General features: G+C 47.3%; 1 protein-coding gene across 3 annotated transcripts in view; it reads right to left on the bottom strand.

Annotated features, from left to right (window-relative positions):
• Positions 1-20,788, bottom strand: part of MYOCD (myocardin) — a gene marked incomplete at both ends in the record, with an annotated part of 89,863 nt that overhangs the window by 8,923 nt on the left and 60,152 nt on the right. For all 3 annotated transcript variants that reach the window (XM_082859875.1, XM_082859876.1, XM_082859877.1), the window contains 5 exons: positions 569-1,507; positions 8,662-8,815; positions 10,484-10,728; positions 15,780-15,905; positions 18,881-19,053. In XM_082859875.1, coding sequence (XP_082716001.1) covers positions 569-1,507; positions 8,662-8,815; positions 10,484-10,728; positions 15,780-15,905; positions 18,881-19,053 — 1,637 coding nt within the window. The remainder of the gene's footprint in view (positions 1-568; positions 1,508-8,661; positions 8,816-10,483; positions 10,729-15,779; positions 15,906-18,880; positions 19,054-20,788) is intronic.

The following is a 20,788-nucleotide window of genomic DNA, read 5'->3' as shown; positions in this document are numbered from 1 at the left end:
TGAGAATAGGGATTTTGTTTGGCCAGCTCAGCACTAATCCCCAGAGACTAGAACAGAGCCTGGCACACCGTAGGTAAAGATCTGCACCGTGCAGACCATGACATGGCCATGGTAACTCCCTCTCTGGCCCTCTTGATGAGTTGGTTTGGCCTATGGTAAGGCTTGATACCAAGGGGTCCTGGGAACAGCCCCACGAGCCAGATCCAGCCCCTGGCTTGTTTTTGTGAATAAAGTTTCACTGGAACACAGCCACGTGCATTCGTTTACCAGTTGTCTATGGCTGCTTTCGTGATCCAGGCGTAGGGCTGAGAAGCTGTGACAGAGACTGTACATCCCACAAAGCCAAAACCATTCATGATCTAGCCCTTTCCCGAACAAGCCACGCTAGTCTCGGAAGCGAGTTCGTTCTACTGTAAAGGCTTGTGCATCGTGGCGTCGGGCAGCTGCTACTGGGTTTGTGGCGAACCCTCCCCGTGAAAAGTTCCAACGTCAGCTCTGTAGCAGCTGCACGTCCACGTCCCGCTTCCAGGAAGACGGGTTCACCAGGCATGGGGCCAGGAGTTCTTACCTGTGCAGTACGCACCTGGCTGCCGACAGGTGAGGAGACCCTGTGCTCTTCTCCTTGGGCGCCCGAAGATGCGGGTAGGAAGTAATGGTTGTTTGGCGAGGGGGGCAAACTGATGTGCTGCGGGCTTTTCACAGCCCCGAGGGGCGAATGCTGCGGGGAGCACTGCGGGCTGAGGAATGTGGAAGAAAGTACGCTGGTTTGACCCGAGGGCTCCGCACAGTGAGCGTTCCCGAGGGGCAGGAGCTGAGCATCTTCATGAGCCGGCGGCTGGCCCTCGGAGCAGGCGCTCTGTCTTTTCGCAGCTATTTGCGGGGACGCGAACGGACAGCTGGAGGTGGCGTCTTCCTGCTTGATGGGGGCGGCCGGGAAAGGCAGCAGCTTCTTCTCGGGACAGTTGCTCCTCTTGTGCTTCTGCAGCTGCAGCCTCAGCTCCTCCACCTGCCTCTGTTCTTGCTGGAGCTTCCAGGTGAGCTCGTTGATCACCTTCTGCTTCTCCACCAGCATCTTGTCCTTCTCGGAGTCCAGTCCGTCCAGCTCGGGAGGGATGGAACCCCCATTTAGACTGCCCATGAGGCTTTCCTCGGGGCACGCGTGGACTGGGGACGGATGCAGGCCAAAGGACGGGGAGGCATCGTTGAAGGTGTCCGGCAGGGACCCCGCCACCGACAGGTCCGAAGAGGCGGGCGAGATTGGGGGGCTGGAGCTCGTGCTGCCGAAGTGGTAGAAGCCGTTGGACAAGGCGCCGGTGGACGGGGAGGACTGGTAATTGGGCAGCGCGTTGCTGGGTGTCACGGGAAAAGTGACAGTCGTTATGTCACCGAAGTTGGGCACAGGGTTCCCAGAACAGTCCTGGAAGGGCCGAAGCCGGTCCATGAGGGCCGTCTTGGTGCCGGACACCGGCAAACCTCGTATTCGAAGCTGCTGTCTTAACTCAGAGACCTAAAGAAACCAGGCCGTCGTTAGTGCTGCTTAATGACAATCTTTAAAAAATGTATTTATTGTTACAGAAACTTTAAGACATCACGAATGGGATTTTATAATGTCCCCTTCCTTGTTTCCGATTTCCTCCCCTACACCAGATGTTCGACGGTTTTGCACAAGTTTACTGATTTGAAAATATTGGCATACACCATGCTTTCACGGGTCCAGATTATAGAAATGTCCAGCTCAAATGAACCACGGCGGTTATCTGGTCTACTGCTCTCCAACCCCCATCTGGGTCCTTGTCCCCACTTTACAGGTGAGAAAACTGATACCTGCCTGGGTTTGGACATCAACCCTCAACCCACAACATCAAAGCAGGCTGACGCCCCAGGACCTCTGCATCCTAGTTGAGTGCCCTGTCCACCACCTCTCTGCCACCACTGGCAAGAGCATTACAGCACAGCTGGGCCCCAGCCCGGGGTTCCTGATTCAGCAGGTCTGAGTTGGGGGCTGAGAATCTGGGTTTCTAGCAAGTTCCCAGAGGATGCAGACGCTACTGGTCTCAGGACCAGGTTCTCAGCCTTGCAGTTCTGCCTCACCATCGATGTCCTAATTTTACTGACTGGCTTGGTAACAGTCATATACTGAGAGAAGTGTGTGCGGAGATGAGACCATCATTCAAATCCTGGCCCTGCCTCTTCCCAGCTCAGTGATCTTTCTGTAAAATGGGTCTGACAGTACCTCCCTTATACATTTTTGTGAGGATTAAAATGGCCTAAAATTTGTAAAGGGCTTGGAGTAGTGCCTCGCAAATTATTAGTGCAGTGTGTTTGCTATTATTATTACGTTGATTCACATGGAATTATTTCAACCCTGCAATTTTATATAATATATATATATTATATAAAATTGCAGGGTTGAAATAATTCCATGTGTTCATAAATCACAGATATGTAAAAATATGATAGACATGATAGAACACTTTAGATCCATTAAAACTGATGCTATTTGTTGATATAGAATAATGAGTAATTATTTATGGTACATGATTAAGTGAGAAATGTTTGAATTGCTTGATTCTATTTCTATAAGAATTATATAAACATGTGTATGTGTATATGTGTGTGTATATATATATACTTAAACCTATGCTTGCAAGATGAAAATGTCTAGATAAAAATATGCTAAAATGTTAACAATCGTTCTCCTTATCTGTATTTCCAAACTAGCCCACATCAGCATATTACTTTTGTAATTAAAATGGGAAATATATTAAATACCTAAATGTCAATAATTCCATAAAACAGCCAGAAATCTATAGGGAAATATGCTTCTGATACTTTGCAGGGAAAGATCTTTTAAGCCTCAAAGCAAAGAAAGTAATAATAAAAATATTGACCACAAAAATTGAAAACTATAAGTCAAAAATACTGGAAGAAAATGCAAATGCAAGCAGCCATCTCATTAAAACAATAATTGCAGGGCAAGTAATAAAGTGTTCGTAAGCTCAATGTATCAAAAGAAAAAGACTGACACCCAGTATAAAACTGGGTAATGGACATGATCCAATCCTTCACAAACAAAAGATAAAATTAAAAGAAAAATGGCCAATAACATATGTGTACCATCATTAGCGTTCCAAGGAATGCAAATAAAATAAGTATGTACCTAGCTTTGTATTCACCAAATCGACAAAGAAATGAATAATAACACTGTGTCAGTGAAGTAGCAGAAAAATAATTGAATAAAAATGTTAAGAAAAAAAAGCTTTTTAATACCTTGCTATTCCAAGTGTGGTCTTGGGACCAGCAGCATCAGACAGCATCTGGAGCTTACGGGAGAAATGCAGAATCTCAGGCCCCTCCCCACACCTATCAAATCAGAATCTGCGTTTCACCACGAGCCCCAGGTGGTTCACTGGGCACATTCAGGCTTGAGAAGTGCTGCCCTAACACACTACCTCTGGGAATAGATTGGCACAAATGTTCAGGACAGGAATGGGGCCATATGGATCAAGAGTTCTTAAAAATAGTTATATATTTTGGTTTAGGAGTTCCACTCCCATGTATTTAGCCTGGGGAGATAATTAGAGAAATTAATAAATGTGTGTACAAATTTTATATATATATATATATATATATATATATATATATATATTTTTTTTTTTTTTTTTTTTTTTGCGATACGCGGGCCTCTCACTGTTGTGGCCTCTCCCGTTGCGGAGCACAGGCTCCGGACGCGCAGCCCCAGCGGCCATGGCTCACGGGCCCAGCCGCTCCGCGGATCTGGGATCTTCCCAGACCGGGGCACGAACCCGTGTCCCCTGCATCGGCAGGCGGACTCTCAACCACTGCGCCACCAGGGAAGCCCACAAATTATATTTTTAATAGCAAAAATTTGTAAGCAAGTTAGAAGTCCAATAGAGGGATGTCAACGAGGTGGAGAAATGATATGCCAGTATTAAAAAGAAAAATCTTATTGAATATTAAACGTTATGAAAAAGTCCATGATAAATAAAATAAAAGAGCATGCCCGAAGTATACGCTCACATAATTATTTTAAACTAATTATTTTAAAACCAAACACGTTCATGCATATTTTAAGGCTAGAAGGATACAGAATCTGTGAGTTAATTGTCTTTTAAAATACTTGGGACTTCCCTGCTGATCCAGTGGTTAAAACTGCGCCTTCCACTGCAGGGGGCGCAGGTTCGATCCCTGGCCGGGGAACTAAGATTCCACATGCTGTGCAGCCAAAAAAAAAAAATACTCTTCACTTTTTTATACACTCTCATATTTCACTAGTGAATATAGATTACATTAAGAGTTACTTTAAAAGTTATCTCAAAAAGGATTTCAATAACTTACCGTACCACAAGCAATAAAATAGGCTCTCGGCCCCCTAGCCTGGCTAGCATTGTTTTACCATTTTCTTTTAGATTCGCTGGTTTGAAAAAGTGCAAAATGGCAGCTCATTACTGTTTTAATTTAGAGTTACTTAAAATTAATGAGTTCTACGTTTATTTTTAGAATCTGCTCTGGCACTGAATAATTTAAACATTATTAAATAATGCAGGTCATATTCTAAAATAAAATGAATACTTGTTCAGTCCAGTTTGCTATAAATTTCAGAATATTATGCTGTGTAGGCTTGCCTGGGACAAAGATTGGTATAAACCTCTTTCTTACATTCCCTGGTGTTTTATTATTTTAATTAATTAATTTTTTGGCTGTGTCATGCAGCATGTGGGATTCTAATTCCCCGACCAGGGATCGAACCCGCACTCCCTGCATTTGAAGCACAGAGTCTTAACCACTGGACCACCAGGGAAGTCCCTCCCTGGGGTTGTAATCGTTGATAAAACTTTAAACCATTTATTATGAAAAATTTCAAACATACGCAAAAATAAACAGAAAAGCGTAGTGAACCCACAAACCCATTAACCAGCTCTGACAATTATCAGCCCGCATTTGTTTCATTTATCCGCCAATCTTGTTTGATTTACACCCCAAACTACTTCTTCCCCTACATTTCCTGAATTATGTGGAAGCAAATTATATATTTTAATCTGTAAATATTTTGGTATCTTTGTCTAAAAAGTAAGTACTTAAAAATATAGATATAAGATCATTATCACACCTAAAAATATGAATAATTATTTCTTAATATCCATCAAATATTTTCCCAATTTTTTAAACTTCCCATTTACTTTCTCTCTCCTCCCCTGACCCCCCATGCTCTCTGGTTCTCTGACTCTCCAGTTTGTTAGAAGCAGGATACAAAAAAATCCATATACTGTCAAATTTCCACTTAGAACTTTTTAATGAGAAATCAAATTTTTTTCTCAGTGCCTTTCCCCTTTCACTTCTTTTTTTTCCTTTCTTTCTTTTTTTTTTTTTGTGGTACGCGGACCTCTCACTGTTGTGGCCTCTCCCGTTGCGGAGCACAGGCTCCGGACGCGCAGGCTCAGCGGCCATGGCTCACGGGCCCCGCCGCTCCGCGGCACGCGGGATCCTCCCGGACCGGGGCACGAACCCGTGTCCCCTGAATCGGCAGGCGGACCCTCAACCACTGCGCCCCCAGGAAAGCCCTTCCCCTTTCACTTCTATGAAGCAAAACATAAGCATTTTTCTGGAAAACATCACCTTCATTGCCTTACCTTTCTGATTACTTTTTTTGAGGGTTACCTTCATTAAGTCCTCTGATTTCTTCCTTTCCCTAAATGTGGTTCCGTCACTCACCTCCTTTATTCCTCTTCTCTCCTTCCTTTCTGCCTTCTCCATCCTTCCCTCCCACTCTTTCCATTTTGTTCTCCTTCTATCTCACTTGCTGCTCTACTTCCAACCCTCCCCACTATACAAACGATTCCAAGATTTCTGTTCCTATCCCTGACGGCACAGGTGAGCTGAGTGAGGCTGATATACGTCTAACTGATGGAAAGTGGCTAGACTTTTTCTCTTGGTTGTCCTCCTGGTACTTGTGCTCAACTTTTCTAAACTGAATGAACTTGCCAACATACCTTGAAACCATCTCCTCAGTCTACCCTCCCAATTTCTGCTACTGCTGTAACTCTCCCAGGTGACACCTCTCCCCATACACCCAGTAGTCAAGCCCAGTTCAGGTTTCTCCCATCTACCCCCCCCCCCGCCCCCCGCCCCCTTTCCACTCTCAAGAATGACAATAGCAAAGCCTTTGACATCAGTCACTTGAGTTCAAGCCCCAGTTTTGTCACGTAGAAGCTGGTTAACTTGCATTTCACTTAACCTCTTTAAGATCCTGATTTATTACGTTTACATTTAAAACTTATCTTGTAGGGCAAAAATTAAAGCAAATCTCAAAGTAAACAAAACTGATAAACTTTTAGCCAGACTCATCAAGAAAAAAAAGGGAGTGGGCTCAAATCAATAAAATTAGAAACGAAAAAGAAGTAAACAGTGGACACCACAGAAATACAAAGGATCCTAAGAGACTACTACAAGCAACTCTATGCCAATAAAATGGACAACCTGGAAGAAATGGACAAATTCTTAGAAAGGTACAATCTCCCAAGACTGAACCAGGAAGAAATAGACAATATGAACAGACCAATCACAAGTACTGAAATTGAAACTGTGATTTAAAAACTCCCAACAAACAAAAGACCAGGACCAGGTGGCTTCACAGGTGAATTCCATCAAACATTTAGAGACGAGTTAACCCCTCTCCTTCTGAAACTATGCCGAAAAATGGCAGAGGAAGGAACACTCCCAAACTCAATTCTAAAGCAAACCTCTGAAAGCTGGCCGACCGATAGTTTATACGCAAAAAATGGTAGTTCCCACTGTCACCACCACCATCTCCTTATACCTCTGTTAATTACTGTAACTATAACCAGCCAATGATTCTGAGCATGTGCGCGCCAAGGAAACCACCTCTAGGGGCTCTGATAGGCACATCATAGCTGGACTATGTTTTCTTTGGGGCCAAGGCATCTCCAGTCCTACGTGATCTGAGCTCCCATCCAGAGATAGACTACTTAAAAAAAAAAAAATCTTTGTAGAAGACATATGACATAAAATTTACCATTTAATAATGCGTAAGGGTACAGTTCAGTGACATTAAGTACATTCACGATGTTGTGCAAATATCACCAGCACCCATCTCCAGAACTTTTTCATCACCTCAAATTGAACCTCTGTACTCAGGAAACACTCACCCTTTATTCCCCTCTCCCCTGGGAACCAACATTCTACTTTCTGCCTCTATGAATTTGAGGACTCCAGGGACCTCACAGAAGTGGATGCACACAGTATTTGTCCCTTTGTGTCTGGCTTATTTCACTTAGCATAAAGTCTTCCAGGTGAGAGGAGCTACTTCTGTCTCTCTGGATCGATGATCTGCGGGGGTGTGGAGGGTGAGGGGCCACCGCTCTGCAGAGCACCATCATACACCTGACGTCCTCCTCTAGGTTTACAGCTGCCAAACTGAAACAAACTCGACGAAACCTAAGCATTTTTATTCCAAGTGTAAGGAATAGAGAAACCTTTGATATCAAAGCCCAAGATACATTTTATCTACCAGTGTTGACATTTGGTGGCCACTGAACTTCCTCTAATTTGAAAGAGTCCCAATCCTACTTTTCCCCCAAAGGAGAGAATGACTGAGGGCTGAGCATGGGAAGAAGGATGACCAAGGAGGACTGAGGGCTGGGGAAGGGCCATAGGACTGGCCCAGTGAGGACCACGGGGGCCTTTAGGAATTTAGTGTTTTTGGGGAAAAATGATAAGATCCTTTTGGGGGGAAGAGTAATCGGTGGGATGGAAACTAGGTAAAGAGGTACAATCATGGAGCTGCAGTAGGCGTTGGAGGGAGGTGTGCCCACGCACTGGAGACCCGGAAGGGCCCTGCCTCCATCCTTTTCTGTCCTTTTGTAAACACCAGACAGACGAATCTACCGATCCTGAGGACCGCTCTGAAACACACCAGGTTCAACTCAAAGGCCAGCGTCCTTTCAGTGAACTGAGATCCATGAGTGTGGTCCAGAGTCAACTGCTAGCGCACGTGTATCCCTTAACAAGCTGCTGCTACACTTCAGGGCACAAGTTCTCAGAACTGGGGATTTCATAATAGAACAGCACCTGGTCTTAAATGATATTATCGACATAGGGTTCCCAACGTTTTACCTTGTTGAGTAAGGACTATTCTCCGTATTTAATAGCATCCTGATGGAAGAAAAAGAAATAAAACACCAGAAACACTCAACTTCTATCCACTGCTGCCGTCATTTCCCGATGGAAAGGACGTTTTGACATTCAAAACATTGTGGGGAAATAAATACTTCAAATAAAGACTGGTCAGATACATTGAACGCAGTTAGATTCATGAAAAGCTCTTGACGTGGCTCTTGTTTTTCTTATTTCAAGAGACTGGTAGAAGTTCATCGTGAAGTTGGCCATCGGAAACTTGTATCAATCTCAAAGCCGCCCTCTGCGCTAAGGGCTATCACGTATACGATTCTATTTGACTCTTACAATGACTCATTGCAAAGGAGGAATGTGAGAGGCAGAAACATTAAGAGAAGAGCTGAGCTGGGAGCCCCCGGTCTTCTGTTCTATTGGGTATCCAACCACAGTGGTTAAAAAAATATATATTTGTTAAAAGAAGAAAGAAAATCATGTCAAACCGTATACCTTCAGATCATCTAGGTTGGATGGGAGCGGGCCTGGCTTGAGAGAAGAGACACCAGTTTGTCCAGAAAAACTGTTTTTGGCAGGAGACAAAGGGGTATTGCTCAGCGGTGCTAAAGGAGGGTTTGGATTCCTGACCACCTGCTCATTTGGTTCCCTGAAAAACAAACAGAAAAGAGGCACTTAAAATACCATCAAATACAGCCAGCTATACATCTGGGGGTGCGATACTGTGATTTAGAATAGGAAATATATATTTGGTCTTCATCCTGGTTTCTGGCCTAGCTCCTAAAACCCTTGGGATTTCCTAAGTCATGAGAGCGCAGAGCTGTCTTTTGTTATCCTAATGAGGTGACTCTTGGAAGCCACCTAAGGATGGAGGGTGGTGGCCTGGAGAACCAATCATGTGATTAGAGGGTTGGAACTTTTAGTCTCGCTCCCGACCTCTGGGGAGGACAGAGGGCTGGAGGTCGAACTGATATCGGCAATGGCCAATGATCTAATCAACCGTGCCTATGTAATGACGTCTCTATAAAAACCCAAAAGGATGGGGTTTGGAGAGCTTCTGGGTTGGGTAGCATGTGGAGACTTGGGGAGGCTGGTGCACCTGGAGGGGCCATAGCTGCTCTGCCTGCCTCCCATGTACCCTGCCCCAAGCGTCTCGTCCATCTGGCTGTTCCCATGGGGAGTTACGTGCCTTTACAATAAACCGGTTACCTAGTAAGTAAAATGTTTCTCTGAGTTCCCTGAGCCACTCTAGCAAATTAATCGAACCCAAGGAGGGGACTGTTGGAACCTCCCATCTGTAGCTGGTCTGTCAGAAGCACAGGTGACAACTTGGACTTGTGATTGGTGTCCGAAGGGGGAGGGGACAGTCTTGTGGGACTGAGCCCTCAACCTGCGGGATCTGACACGATCTCCGGGGAGAGAGCATCGGAATTGAGTTGAATTGTAGAACACCCAGCTGGTGTCAGAGAGTTGCTTGGCAGTGTGGGGAAAACTGGGTGACCAGAACCCTTAGGGGGTGGCTTGCAATTAGATTGGATCACAAACTAATTGCCCAGAAGGATCAGGCGTGTAATAATAAATACATCAGCAACAATAATCAGTGCAACGTAATAATAAATCAGTAGAAGTGGCAGGGTGAGGAAGAACCAGAGTGGGCCAGATGGCAAGTGGCAAGCACCCCTCAAGCTAGTTTTGGGGAGACAAGAGGGAGTGGTGGAGACTGTGGCCGCGGGAGAGGCCCATCCATCTGTGATTTAGCAGATGCCCTGTCCTGGGGAGGAAGGAGCGTGCGCACGAAGCTTGATCGCGTACAGCACGTGGCATGATCACCAGCATGACCCGAGGCTGAACAGAGGCAGGTGCGGGAACCTACATCCCAACTTCATGGTTGAGGGGAAAGACCCTTTACAAGGTGACCTAACTGTGAGATCACACACTGGGCTCAGGAGTCAATCTTTGAGGCTGTCACCCAGTCACTCAGCCCTGAGCCAATTCCTGAAACGTAATCACTATTGGACTGGCTCCCAATTCCAGCGTTACATTCTTAGATGGCTCCTCCCCTCCGTTCTCTAGCGCTAATGCTTTCCCCAAAGAGGCCTCTTACCAGGGGCACTGATGTACCTGCTTCCTCCCGGCCTTCCGTCCCTGAAAAAGTGGGCGTGGTTTCTGAACCGTCATACTCTAAACACACCCGACCAGGATGCGGTGCAGCGCAGGACTCGCTGGGTCCCCAGGGGCTGGCCCGGGGGGGGCCTCAGCCAGAGAAGCCACCAGCAGCGTCTGCCCCCAGGCGCCAGCCTGGGCTTGCCTGACTTACTTGAGCTGAGCTTGGTGGAGCCCGGGGTAGCTGAAGCAGTGCTGTTGCTGCTGACTGAGGATCTGCAGCTGCAAGAACAGCTGCTGCTGCTGGAGCAGCCGGGCGTAGGCGGAATCCATGGGCGGAGGGGACTTCTCGGCCTTCTGGTCCGGGGGGATGTACTGGTGATATTTGAGCTTCTTCACCTTTGGCTTGGGGTCCTTGGGCTTTTTGTGGCGGTTCTTACTGTCGCTCAAGGACTTGGACTGCAAAGCGGATGGAGAAACGGCATGTGCTTTAGGTGATGGATGGGAATCGCTTGGCATCATGAATGTATCTCTAGGAGGTTTCATGGGATGGATGTTCCTGAACCCCCGACACACAATACAGCAAAGGCAGGATGCACAAAGAGATCCTGGACGTTAAGGTACCTAACGGACAAATCCACTACAAAGGCATCGCAAAGGAAGGACACCCCTGAGGCGGGGAGCCTTGAGTCTTAGAAGTGGCTCCAGGGGAATTTCCTTCCCGGAGGAGAGGGAGAGGTACACTTGTGTTTCATGAGGACACCTTCTTTTTTTTTTTTTTTTTTTTTTTTTGTGGTACGCGGGCCTCTCACTGTGGTGGCCTCCCCCGCTGTGGAGCACAGGCTCCGGACGCGCAGGCTCAGCGGCCATGGCTCACGGGCCCACCCGCTCCGCGGCATGTGGGATCTTCCCGGACCGGGGCACGAACCCGTGTCCCCTGCGTCGGCAGGCGGACTCTCAACCACTGCGCCACCAGGGAAGCCCGAGGACAACTTCTTAACCTAAAACCACCTGACGGCCTAACGAAGGAGATATTCTGCTCTTGGGATGGATTCAGAAGAAAGCTCTTTCATCTGTATGCATGTAATCACCTTCAGTGAAGCCCTTAGTACGCTGACTTATTAATGACGTAAACTCAGATGAAGTTCAGCTTGCCTCTGAAAATCCAGAATGTGGATCTCTGTTACCTCAAACGTAAGATCAATTCCCCTTCCCATCAAACACTGATATAAGATCAGGAAGTGACATCCTCTGAACTAAAGATTCTTTATTGACTATGAGAAGGGCTAGTCACCCACTGGGACCTTTCCAGAAGTTACCCATCATGGAGCACGATTTGGACCCTTGAAAAATGTTAAGGACACAGGCTCAGAAGTGAAGACACATTTTTCAACATGGTACAATCATCCAACTTCATGACATCTCAATTACCTCACTTGCAAGTTGGGAAAAACATTCTCTACTTTCGATCTCAGTAATCAATGGAAGGATGGTGAAACATATTGTTGAAATAGTAACAGATTTCCAAGGACAGTGTGATTATATTTATAACCCACTCCTAAAATCCAAAGGCCTCCATAGATTGGAAAGCAATAGATCCATACTGGAATTGGTTAAAAAACATACATTTCCAAACCCTGACTTTATTACAGAAGATTGAAAGGAACATAGATATGGTGATGGTAGAGTCTTTTGAGGATCTGGGGACAAGTGGGAGGGAAGGTGTGGTACCAGCAGTGTCCAGAAGAGGGGGCTCCTGAATAGCTGGCGGGCATGTTGTGACTGGGCAGCTTCCCCGTTCTAACCACAAAAGTTTTCTCTGACTCAGCGCATCCCTCCACCGAAGCCTTTTTTTGTGTTTTCTCAGGGAGGCTTCTTCTTGGAGACCAATGAACAATGAACTCAAGTATTCCCGTGGGCTAGGGGCTCTCCTCCCTGCTCATTCATCGGTTTGCGCTCCAGGTAATGAATCAGTCTTCTGCACTTGGGAGAGTTTCTGCAGGGCTCCTACAGTCAGCTCTGCCCTGCTTTGCTCCGGTGCAGCCTCCGCTCCCACTCCTAGAACTTGCTTGTCTGGGGGAGCTGCAGCCCTGGGTCTAGCAATTAAGTCAGGGGCTAAGGCATTTTCTCTATCTGTCGCCTTAACATAGGGACTCCGAACATTTTAGAAGGTACGAAAATCGGACCATTTTCTCTGGGTAGTGAGGGGCAAAGGCCGCTGAACCCATGGAACTCCGAATCCCTGGAACTGTACAGTTTCATATTTTTGACACCAGAGGATACTAAGGCTGTGGGTTTGCTTTTGTTTTCTTTCTAGAACTGCATGGCCGATAGAAGGGGAGCACAGTCATCTTTCTAAAGCAGACCTGGATCCCAAATCCAGTGGTTTAAGACTTGGGCATGAATGTATAAAGCAAGTTAGTGTAAGGCAAGAGGGAGTGGTGGGGCCTGCAGCTAGAGAGGGCACGACTTCCTAAAGGCCTTCTGCCTCGAATTCGCACACATACTGCGCCGGGCACGCAGCACGCCCCCCAAGCCACCTGCACTCAGTTTGTCCATCCCGCACGGCACACTGAAGTCCAAACTGCAGCCTGCAAAGGAGACCATCACCAAGCTGCCTAAACATACTCCTCTCCAATGGCTCACCCCTCCTGACTCTCCTCCTTGTCATTTTCTGCCATCTGTGACTCGACTCCCTCCTCTGCTTACTGTCTGACGTCGGCTCATCCTTCGAGGCTGGCTCAAACCCTGGCTCGCCTGGGAAGCCTTTCCTAACCCACAGTGAGGTCTCTCCTCTGCATGTCTCATGACACTCGAGGCTGCCCCGTAACGGTCACACTGCTGCAGACCCTGCTGAGCGGGGAGGGAGACGGACATCCAGCCCCAGGTCTGCTCCCGAGGCTACTGGCCCTGATGGGGGGCTGTGGCCACCTGGGGAAGGGGACTCTCCTTCTGTATTGCGGTAAAATACAAGGAGCGTAGAAATCCCCAGTCACCATTTTCAATCCAGTGGCAGTTAGCGCATTTACAATGGGGTGCGACCATCACCGCTACCCGGCTACAGGACATGTTCATCACCTCGAAAAGTCACTCCATCCCCATTAAGCGGTCACTCCCCATCCCCTGCTTCCCTTGGAAACCACGAACGTGCTTACTGTCTCCACGGATGTGCCCATTCTGAGCACTGCATAAAAATGGGATCAGACACTGTGGTGCTTTGTGTCTGGCTTCTTTCACGCAGCACGTTTTCAAGGTTCATTCACGCTGTAGCAAGAATCAGTGCTTCACTCCCTTTTCTGGCTGAATAATCTTCCACTGCATGGATATGCCCTATGTATCCATTCTTCACTTGATGGACATTTAGGTTAGTTCCAACTTTTGACTATTGGGAACAGAGCTGCAATGAATATTCCCGCATACATGTTTGTTGGAACACCTGTTTTCAGTTCTTTTGGGTGTGTATCTAGGAGTGGAATTTGCTGGGTTACGTGGTCATTCCGTGTTTAATTTACTGAGGAACCACCAAACTGCATTCCACGCAGACACGCCATTTCACATCTCCATCAGCAGTGCACGAGGGTGCCGATTTCTCTACACCCTCATCAACACTTATTATTTTCCATTTTTAAAATGTTAGCCATTCTAGTTAGTGTGAAGTGGTATTCTGTCATGGTGTGGAGCTGCATTTCCCTGACAACGAATGACATGGAACCCCCTTCTCGTGTGCTTGTTGGGCAATTTGTTTATCTTTGGAGAAATGTCTATTCAAGTCCTTTGGGGCACATTTTTCTTACTTGCTCAAAGCCCCATATGGACTAGTGGTGGCTGTGATATCAGACTAGATTGTAGGCTCGTTGAGGGCAGGAATCATGGGGTTTTTTTTGTTTTTGCGGTACGTGGGCCTCTCACTGTTGTGGCCTCTCCCGTGGCGGAGCACAGGCTCCGGACGCGCAGGCTCAGCGGCCATGGCTCACGGGCCCAGCCGCTCCGCGGCACGTGGGATCCTCCCGGACCGGGGCACGAACCCGCGTCCCCTGCATCGGCAGGCGGACTGTCAACCACTGCGCCACCAGGGAAGCCCAGGAATCATGTTTTGTTCAACCTGATATGCACTACTTGGAGCCTGCAACGTGAGCACCGTTCTCTTATAGAGGATTTTACAGTTTTCAAAGAGTATTCCTGTGCATGCTCTCAATGGCCTTATGTGAAGCTTACGCAGTCGATAGGGCAGAGATGTTTTGCCCTAGCTGGGTTGCTTCCTTCTTTGAGAAGCCCTCTAGCAGCCTCCTAGCTTAGAGATGATGAATATTCATCAGCTGAGAACCCACAGGCACTGACCAGTCAGAAGAGCTGTTGGCTTTCACGTAAGTCCTTCTGGACCAGCTGGTTATCAACCCTGCTCCTCGTTGAAACTGACTGTCCTTCCTCAGGGCAACTATTATACTCCCTTAGTACCAAGAGGCTGAAGGCTTTGCTCATTTGCATTAGGCAGAATTTAAATACTTTGGTAGAAATACCGACGCAATTTCTCTTGGCACACAACGTTAGAAATCAGTGAATCATCCCCTCCACCCTCCAGCTGCAGGGAACAAAATTCATCCATGCCACTTATTTTCAACGCTGTTGAGCTGAGTGGACTGTAGGCTGGGTTTAAGCCACTGCAGTCTGGGGAGCTCTACTGGGAATCGGAAATACCTGCCGTCCATTCATAAGATGAAAACCACTCCCGTGTACATGCAGCGGAGGGGGCGGCGGGTGGGCACCGTTACTTTAGCATTGATTCTAACTCAATTTACAACCTTTTCAAAAAACGTGTCTTAAGAATCATCTCAGCATCAAGCGGTGGCTTTAGAGCTGAGAGAACATGCCCCCCGATCAATCAGAAGTTATTTGGGATAAAACGAAGAAAGTCAAATGACTACCAGGCAGCTAACTGAGGAGAAAGTGCTCTGTGAACTATTAGATATAATCCTGAGAAACTTAAACCGAAAGTATGTGATCGTGCTTGTAGTTATGTGTCTCTTGTGAGCGTAACCCTCTGCTTTGTCTTTATTTCCATAGGGAGACTGGCTTCAATGATCTAGGGTCTGCTGTAGGCAAGGCCTTCAGGTTTGCTTCCCTTGCATCAAATGCAGCTGCCCTGCACCTGTTTTACGCCACGTACAAAGCCTGTGTGCACTGCAGTCAGTTGTGTCTATCTCTAGGCTGAGATGATGAAGCCTTTTAAGTCAGGAACAGGCTGGCTGAGCTGTGATCCCAAAGAAGGGCAAACATTGCCCAGCGGGGGTCTTCAACTGCAGGGGAGACCCCTGCTGGGCAAGAGCACCTTGGTCCATATACACTGATGGCCCAGGTCTCAACTCCTGTCTTGCGATGCTCCCAGTGGATGGAACACGTCCGTGGGTCCGTGTGACTCTCCCCCTGTTGACAGACCTAACTCAGCACTCCCTGCCCCGAGCTGGCCCTGTGAGCTGAGTGCTCAGACGGGCGTGGAGGCCGGCCCACCTTACCTTGACAGCAGCGTGTACAGGGACGGGGTTGCCCAGGGGGCCGAGCCCCTGCTTCCCCGGGTCTGACTGGTTGCCGGGCTGGGGGGCCGAGTCATTCCTTTCATTTTCTGAGCCAGAAATAAGATCCTAAAAATCCAAAGTTTAGCATTATTAGGATGCGGGAGTAAAGACTGTGTGACGTGGAAATGTTGCGGGAGAGCCTCGCGCTCCCACCCCCGGGGTCTGCTGTGTTAATCCTAGCTTCTTATCTCAGGAACATCAGATTCTGTCCTCCAGCGGGAGGAGTCGTGTATATAATTTGTCACCCAGTTGAGGACACTTTTAAGAGAGAAAGCAGGCATGATTAATAATTATTCCAGCAGACAGGTATAGGACTGGCCTGTTCTAGGCAAACTGGGACATCTGGTCACCCTGGGTGAGGGTTCCACCTACCTGCGGCTAGGTCTACCTGTTGGAATTGACAGTGGGATTGAAAAAGAGAGGAAGTGGGAGAAGTGGGTGTAGGAGCTTTGGGGGAAAGTAGGACAACAAAACAGTTAGATGAAACAGGGGTTGGCAGATGGAGGGAAAGTGTGTAGGTATGTGTATGTGTGCGTACGCATCTGGGTCTCTGTATTTGTGTGCATGTGTGTCTCTCTGTGTGTCTGTGTGTACGCCTGTGTAATGTATGTGTGCATATATACATGTATCCCTTTGCACGTGTGTCTGTGTGTATACTTGTGTCTGTGTGTGTATGTCTGTGTATATGAACATGTGTGTATATGTAAGTGTGTGTGTGTGTGTGTGTGTGTGTGTAGTATCAGGAAAACCTTTATGAAAGGCGCGCTCCCGTATGCAGAGGACTCTGAAATGGACCAAGCGCCCTCTCTCTTTCCCCTACAATCCTAGGCCATGACTCTGAAAAAGGGGCAGGGGCTGCTCCACGGTCTCCCCGAGCAGCCCAGCCCTTCCCCGGGCCCCCGCGCCTACCAAAGGTCGGCAGCGCCCCTTCTCTCAGAGCCTGCGCCCTCCTCTGTCACATGAGGCTGCCGGGTGGCCTGACATAAGATGATCTTTGCATTTTGCCTGGCATTGTTCAGTGTTTGCTCCCTTTCTGCCCCGCTCCAAAGGTTAAAAAGAGAAGAACGCGTCTTCTCCCCAAAGCATCTTTAAATCAGAAGCTGAGGGATTTACTGTCAGAGTAATAAGATACAAATGGTCTGATGCACTGCTTGATGTTATCAAAGAAGCTGGGCTGCAGAGACCAGCTGCGGGATGCAGGGGCAGGAAAAATGCTTTGATTATAAACTCTTGCACAATGAACGTACGGCTCTTTGGGCTCTGCTTTTTCTGTCTCCCGTCTCCCTCCTGTTCCACATTTCCTCCTGGGCAGCCTTGGCTTTGTTCTGATGGAGTGAAGAAGGGCCTGACAACGACCGGTAACAGCACCGTTTCAGGAAACAGCGTCGTGGTAAATAATCCCCGAAACTGCCCCTGATCCCTGCATGCTTTACAGTGTAAAAATGTTTTCAAATACACTATCTAATACGGTTTACAAAGTGCAAACATCCAGCTATACAGTAAGTCCTGGGGGTGTAATGTACAGCATGGTGACCATAGTTAGCAATACTGTATTGTCTCTCCGAAAGTTGCTGAGAGTAGATCTTACGAGACTCTCATCACAAGAAAGAAAATTTGTAACCATGTGTGGAGATGGATGTGAACTAGACTTACCCTGGTGATCATTTCACAATACATACAATGATATATTGTATCTATCGTACATATTGTGAAATACACAATACACGTGTATATGTACCATAGATACGATATCAAGCAATTATTTTGTACACCTGATATTGTATACATTGTATACATTAAGTATTTCGCGATATATACAATATCAAACAATTATGTTGTACACCTGAAACTAATATAATGGTATCTGTCCATTATACCTCAATTTAAAAAATTGGAAGTACATACAGATATAAAATATCCATATATAATAAAAATGAGATATCTCTATATAATTAAAATATATAAAATAATATCTGTTAATAAAATATACATCATATATATAAAATATCTGATTTCAAGTCATCGAATTCCTGTGAGGCCAAGAGCAGTAAACGCTTCCTGAAGGGTAGGGGCTGAGGTCGGAGGGGTCTCTCCAGAGCCAGGATGTGGTGGAAGATTCACATCTCGTTGTCCCACGAGTGCGACCCCTCCCCCTCCTGTGTGGGCCTTACACTCATCTCCTCTGGGGGCTCTGGGAATACCATCCTGCCAGGCCAAGGAAAGGTCCCAGCAAGCCTGGGTGTGGCTCATAGAGGGGGAGCTCCAGGTGTTGGTGGGGGACCCTGCATGCTCCTGGGGCCACACAGCTACTCAGCCTCACTTCCTTCTCTGCAACATCTAACAGAAAACGCTTGCAAGGTGCCTAGCACTGGCCCTGGTATACAGTGGGCACTTAATAATGGCAGTAGATGATGTCAGCCATCATTATACTGCTCCTAATAAGTGTGCTTTTAACAGTATGTGCAATATCCATTTCTCACATCTCGACAGTCTGTGGATTTGTCCAGAAAAAGGGGAATGCTGTGTCTGGGCTGGGGCTGGAAGTGGTCCTTGCTCCAGGGGTTCGGCAGGTAGACGCCTGCTAAGGGTAGAACCGGCTCGGGGCTCCAGCTTTGTAGCCCATCAGCGCCTTCTGCTTCCCGCTCCCCAGGGTCCTACGGTGGTAACTCAGTGCCTGGAAAGACCGTGGGCTTTGAAACCAGTCCTGCTGAGGCCCTTTCTCTCCAGGAGACTGTTGGTTGGTCATCTCATCTTGGAGAGCCTCATTTCTACCTTGTCTCTAAAAGTGGAGATAAAAGAGATCTACTTGACAGAGTAGATACTGAAAACATAAGTCAAAAGGGCATATTTCTGGGGATTCTCTTTCGGTGTTATCTGGAAGCTTTTGCCCTGACACACAGACCCCTGGACCGAACAGGGTGAGAAGAAGGATCAAGATGACGTGCCATGAAGAGACATCTCTGGGGTCTCTAAGCAAAACCACCTCAGCACCACTGATTTCAAGACTGAAGAGGTGACAGGCTGAGATGTGGTCTGTTTACCTGGGTTTTCCCCCGAGGACCCGCTGAAGGGGTCTCTGTAGCTTTCATGTCTGGGGGGGATCCTGCTGAGCCCTGGAGGTCTTCACCTCGAGTCTGATCCGGAGAAAGCCCATCGCTGCTGTCCTCCTCAAAGGCAAATGCATCCGCTGATTTGGAGAAACTCACCTGGTTACCTGAGGGAGTGAAAGCCAAGAAGAACTGGGTCAGTGGCAGTGCTTCCCTTTTAGGAGCAGTTACCTACCTCCTCACATGTTTCCAGTTCAAGGTAGGAGTGGAGATATATTTAAAATGACTTGCTTTCCCCTCTATTTACTCCATACAGGGGAACTTGTGTTTATAAAAGTGACACGTTTGACAGGGACGAATGAGTGACATATCAGAGGTCTATCATCTTTATTAAACTTCATTTTCAGATTGATCCATTCCTGCACATTCTGTATGTGAGCCCTATCTTCCTGAAGCTAAATCAGGGAAGATGAAGGAAAGAACAGGGGCCACCGGGTGCAGGAGGAGAAGGTCCCTGTCTCCCTGGGGCTTTACGACGAGAGGTGAAACTGAAATGACAGAGGGCCATCTGCATCGTGTTCAAACATAAAGCGGGGCAACCGGCGCAAAATGTTTCGCGAACTTTGCTATTAAGGAGAAGACAGGGAGCTCCTAAGTTTAAATTCCTAAGTGTCAGAAGAGCTGTCACCAGAATGTCCCAAAGCCCCACTCAACGAACGCATATCTGTTTGTAAAAGCCATAACCGTGTTTCAGAAACTGGAGTGCGATCTTTACTTATTTATTTTTATTATTTGGATTTTGTCGTTATTCCTCTCATCTTTGTCTCTATTTTGGAAATCCCCAGCGAATCACACGTGCTCAGATTCTTCCCCAGCAGCCTGCGTGGTCTCGGGAGGGAAACCCAGACATTGGCTTGGGGAGTGGGGTTACCAGACCAGATGGGACTGTCGTGACATCCTTTTATGTCCCTTATGTGTTTTCTTTTTTTATCATTTTGATCATTTCTAGTACTGTGATTTTATTTATTTATTTATTTTTGGCTGCTGCACGCGGGCTTTCTCTAGTTGCAGCGAGCAGAGGCTACTCTTCGTCGCAGTGCGCGGGCTTCTCACTGCAGTGGCTTCTTTTGTTGCAGAGCACAGGCTCTAGGCACGCGGGCTTCAGTAGTTGCGGCACGTGGGCTCAGTAGTTGTGGTTCGTGGGCTCCAGAGCGCAGGCTCAGTAGTTGTGGCGCACGGGTTTAGCTTCTCCGCGGCATGTGCGATCTTCCCGGACCAGGGCTCGAACCTGTGTCCCCTGCATTGGCACGTGGATTCTTAACCACTGTGCCTCCAGAGAAGTCCCTCCCTTATGTTTTTTAATTGCCAAATCTCCTCTGGCTTATTATCCAAATGCACAGTACAAAATGTGCTGAGGCTACACAGCTCTTGTGACCCTCTTGCAGGCACAGGTCTTCGAAAGGAATTTATGTATTATCAGCAAGGTTTCCAGCCTGGTATTCTGCAGTTACACTGACAAGAACTTTTGACTCAGGCTTGGGGCAGATAAGAGAGAGGAGCTCTCACTGTGGAGATTGGAGAGGCAGCAAGGAGCTGGAAGTAATGGAATGAATGTGGTTTGGGGCTTGTCATCACCACCACTGCTGGCATCTGTCACGGACCCTCACTCAGACACGCAAGTGTCAAATCAGGAGAGAGGCCGGACCAGGACAGGGCAGGTGGGAACTCCAGTTACTGGCCCGCTGGGCAGCCTGCTAACCTGGAAAGGCCCGGGGACCAGCGTTGCTGCTCCTTGGTTTCAAGATTTCTTTATAAAAGTCATTATTACTTTTCTGTGATTATAGAAGTAATGTTTACTTATAAAAATTCATACCATAGGAAACGTACATAACAAGGTACGTA

This window comes from Leucopleurus acutus, assembly GCF_964270905.1.
Source record: "Leucopleurus acutus genome assembly, chromosome: 19".
Taxonomy (NCBI): domain Eukaryota; kingdom Metazoa; phylum Chordata; class Mammalia; order Artiodactyla; family Delphinidae; genus Leucopleurus; species Leucopleurus acutus.
The sequence above is the reverse complement of the archived record's forward strand: the minus strand, read 5'-3'. Positions and strand labels throughout refer to the sequence as shown.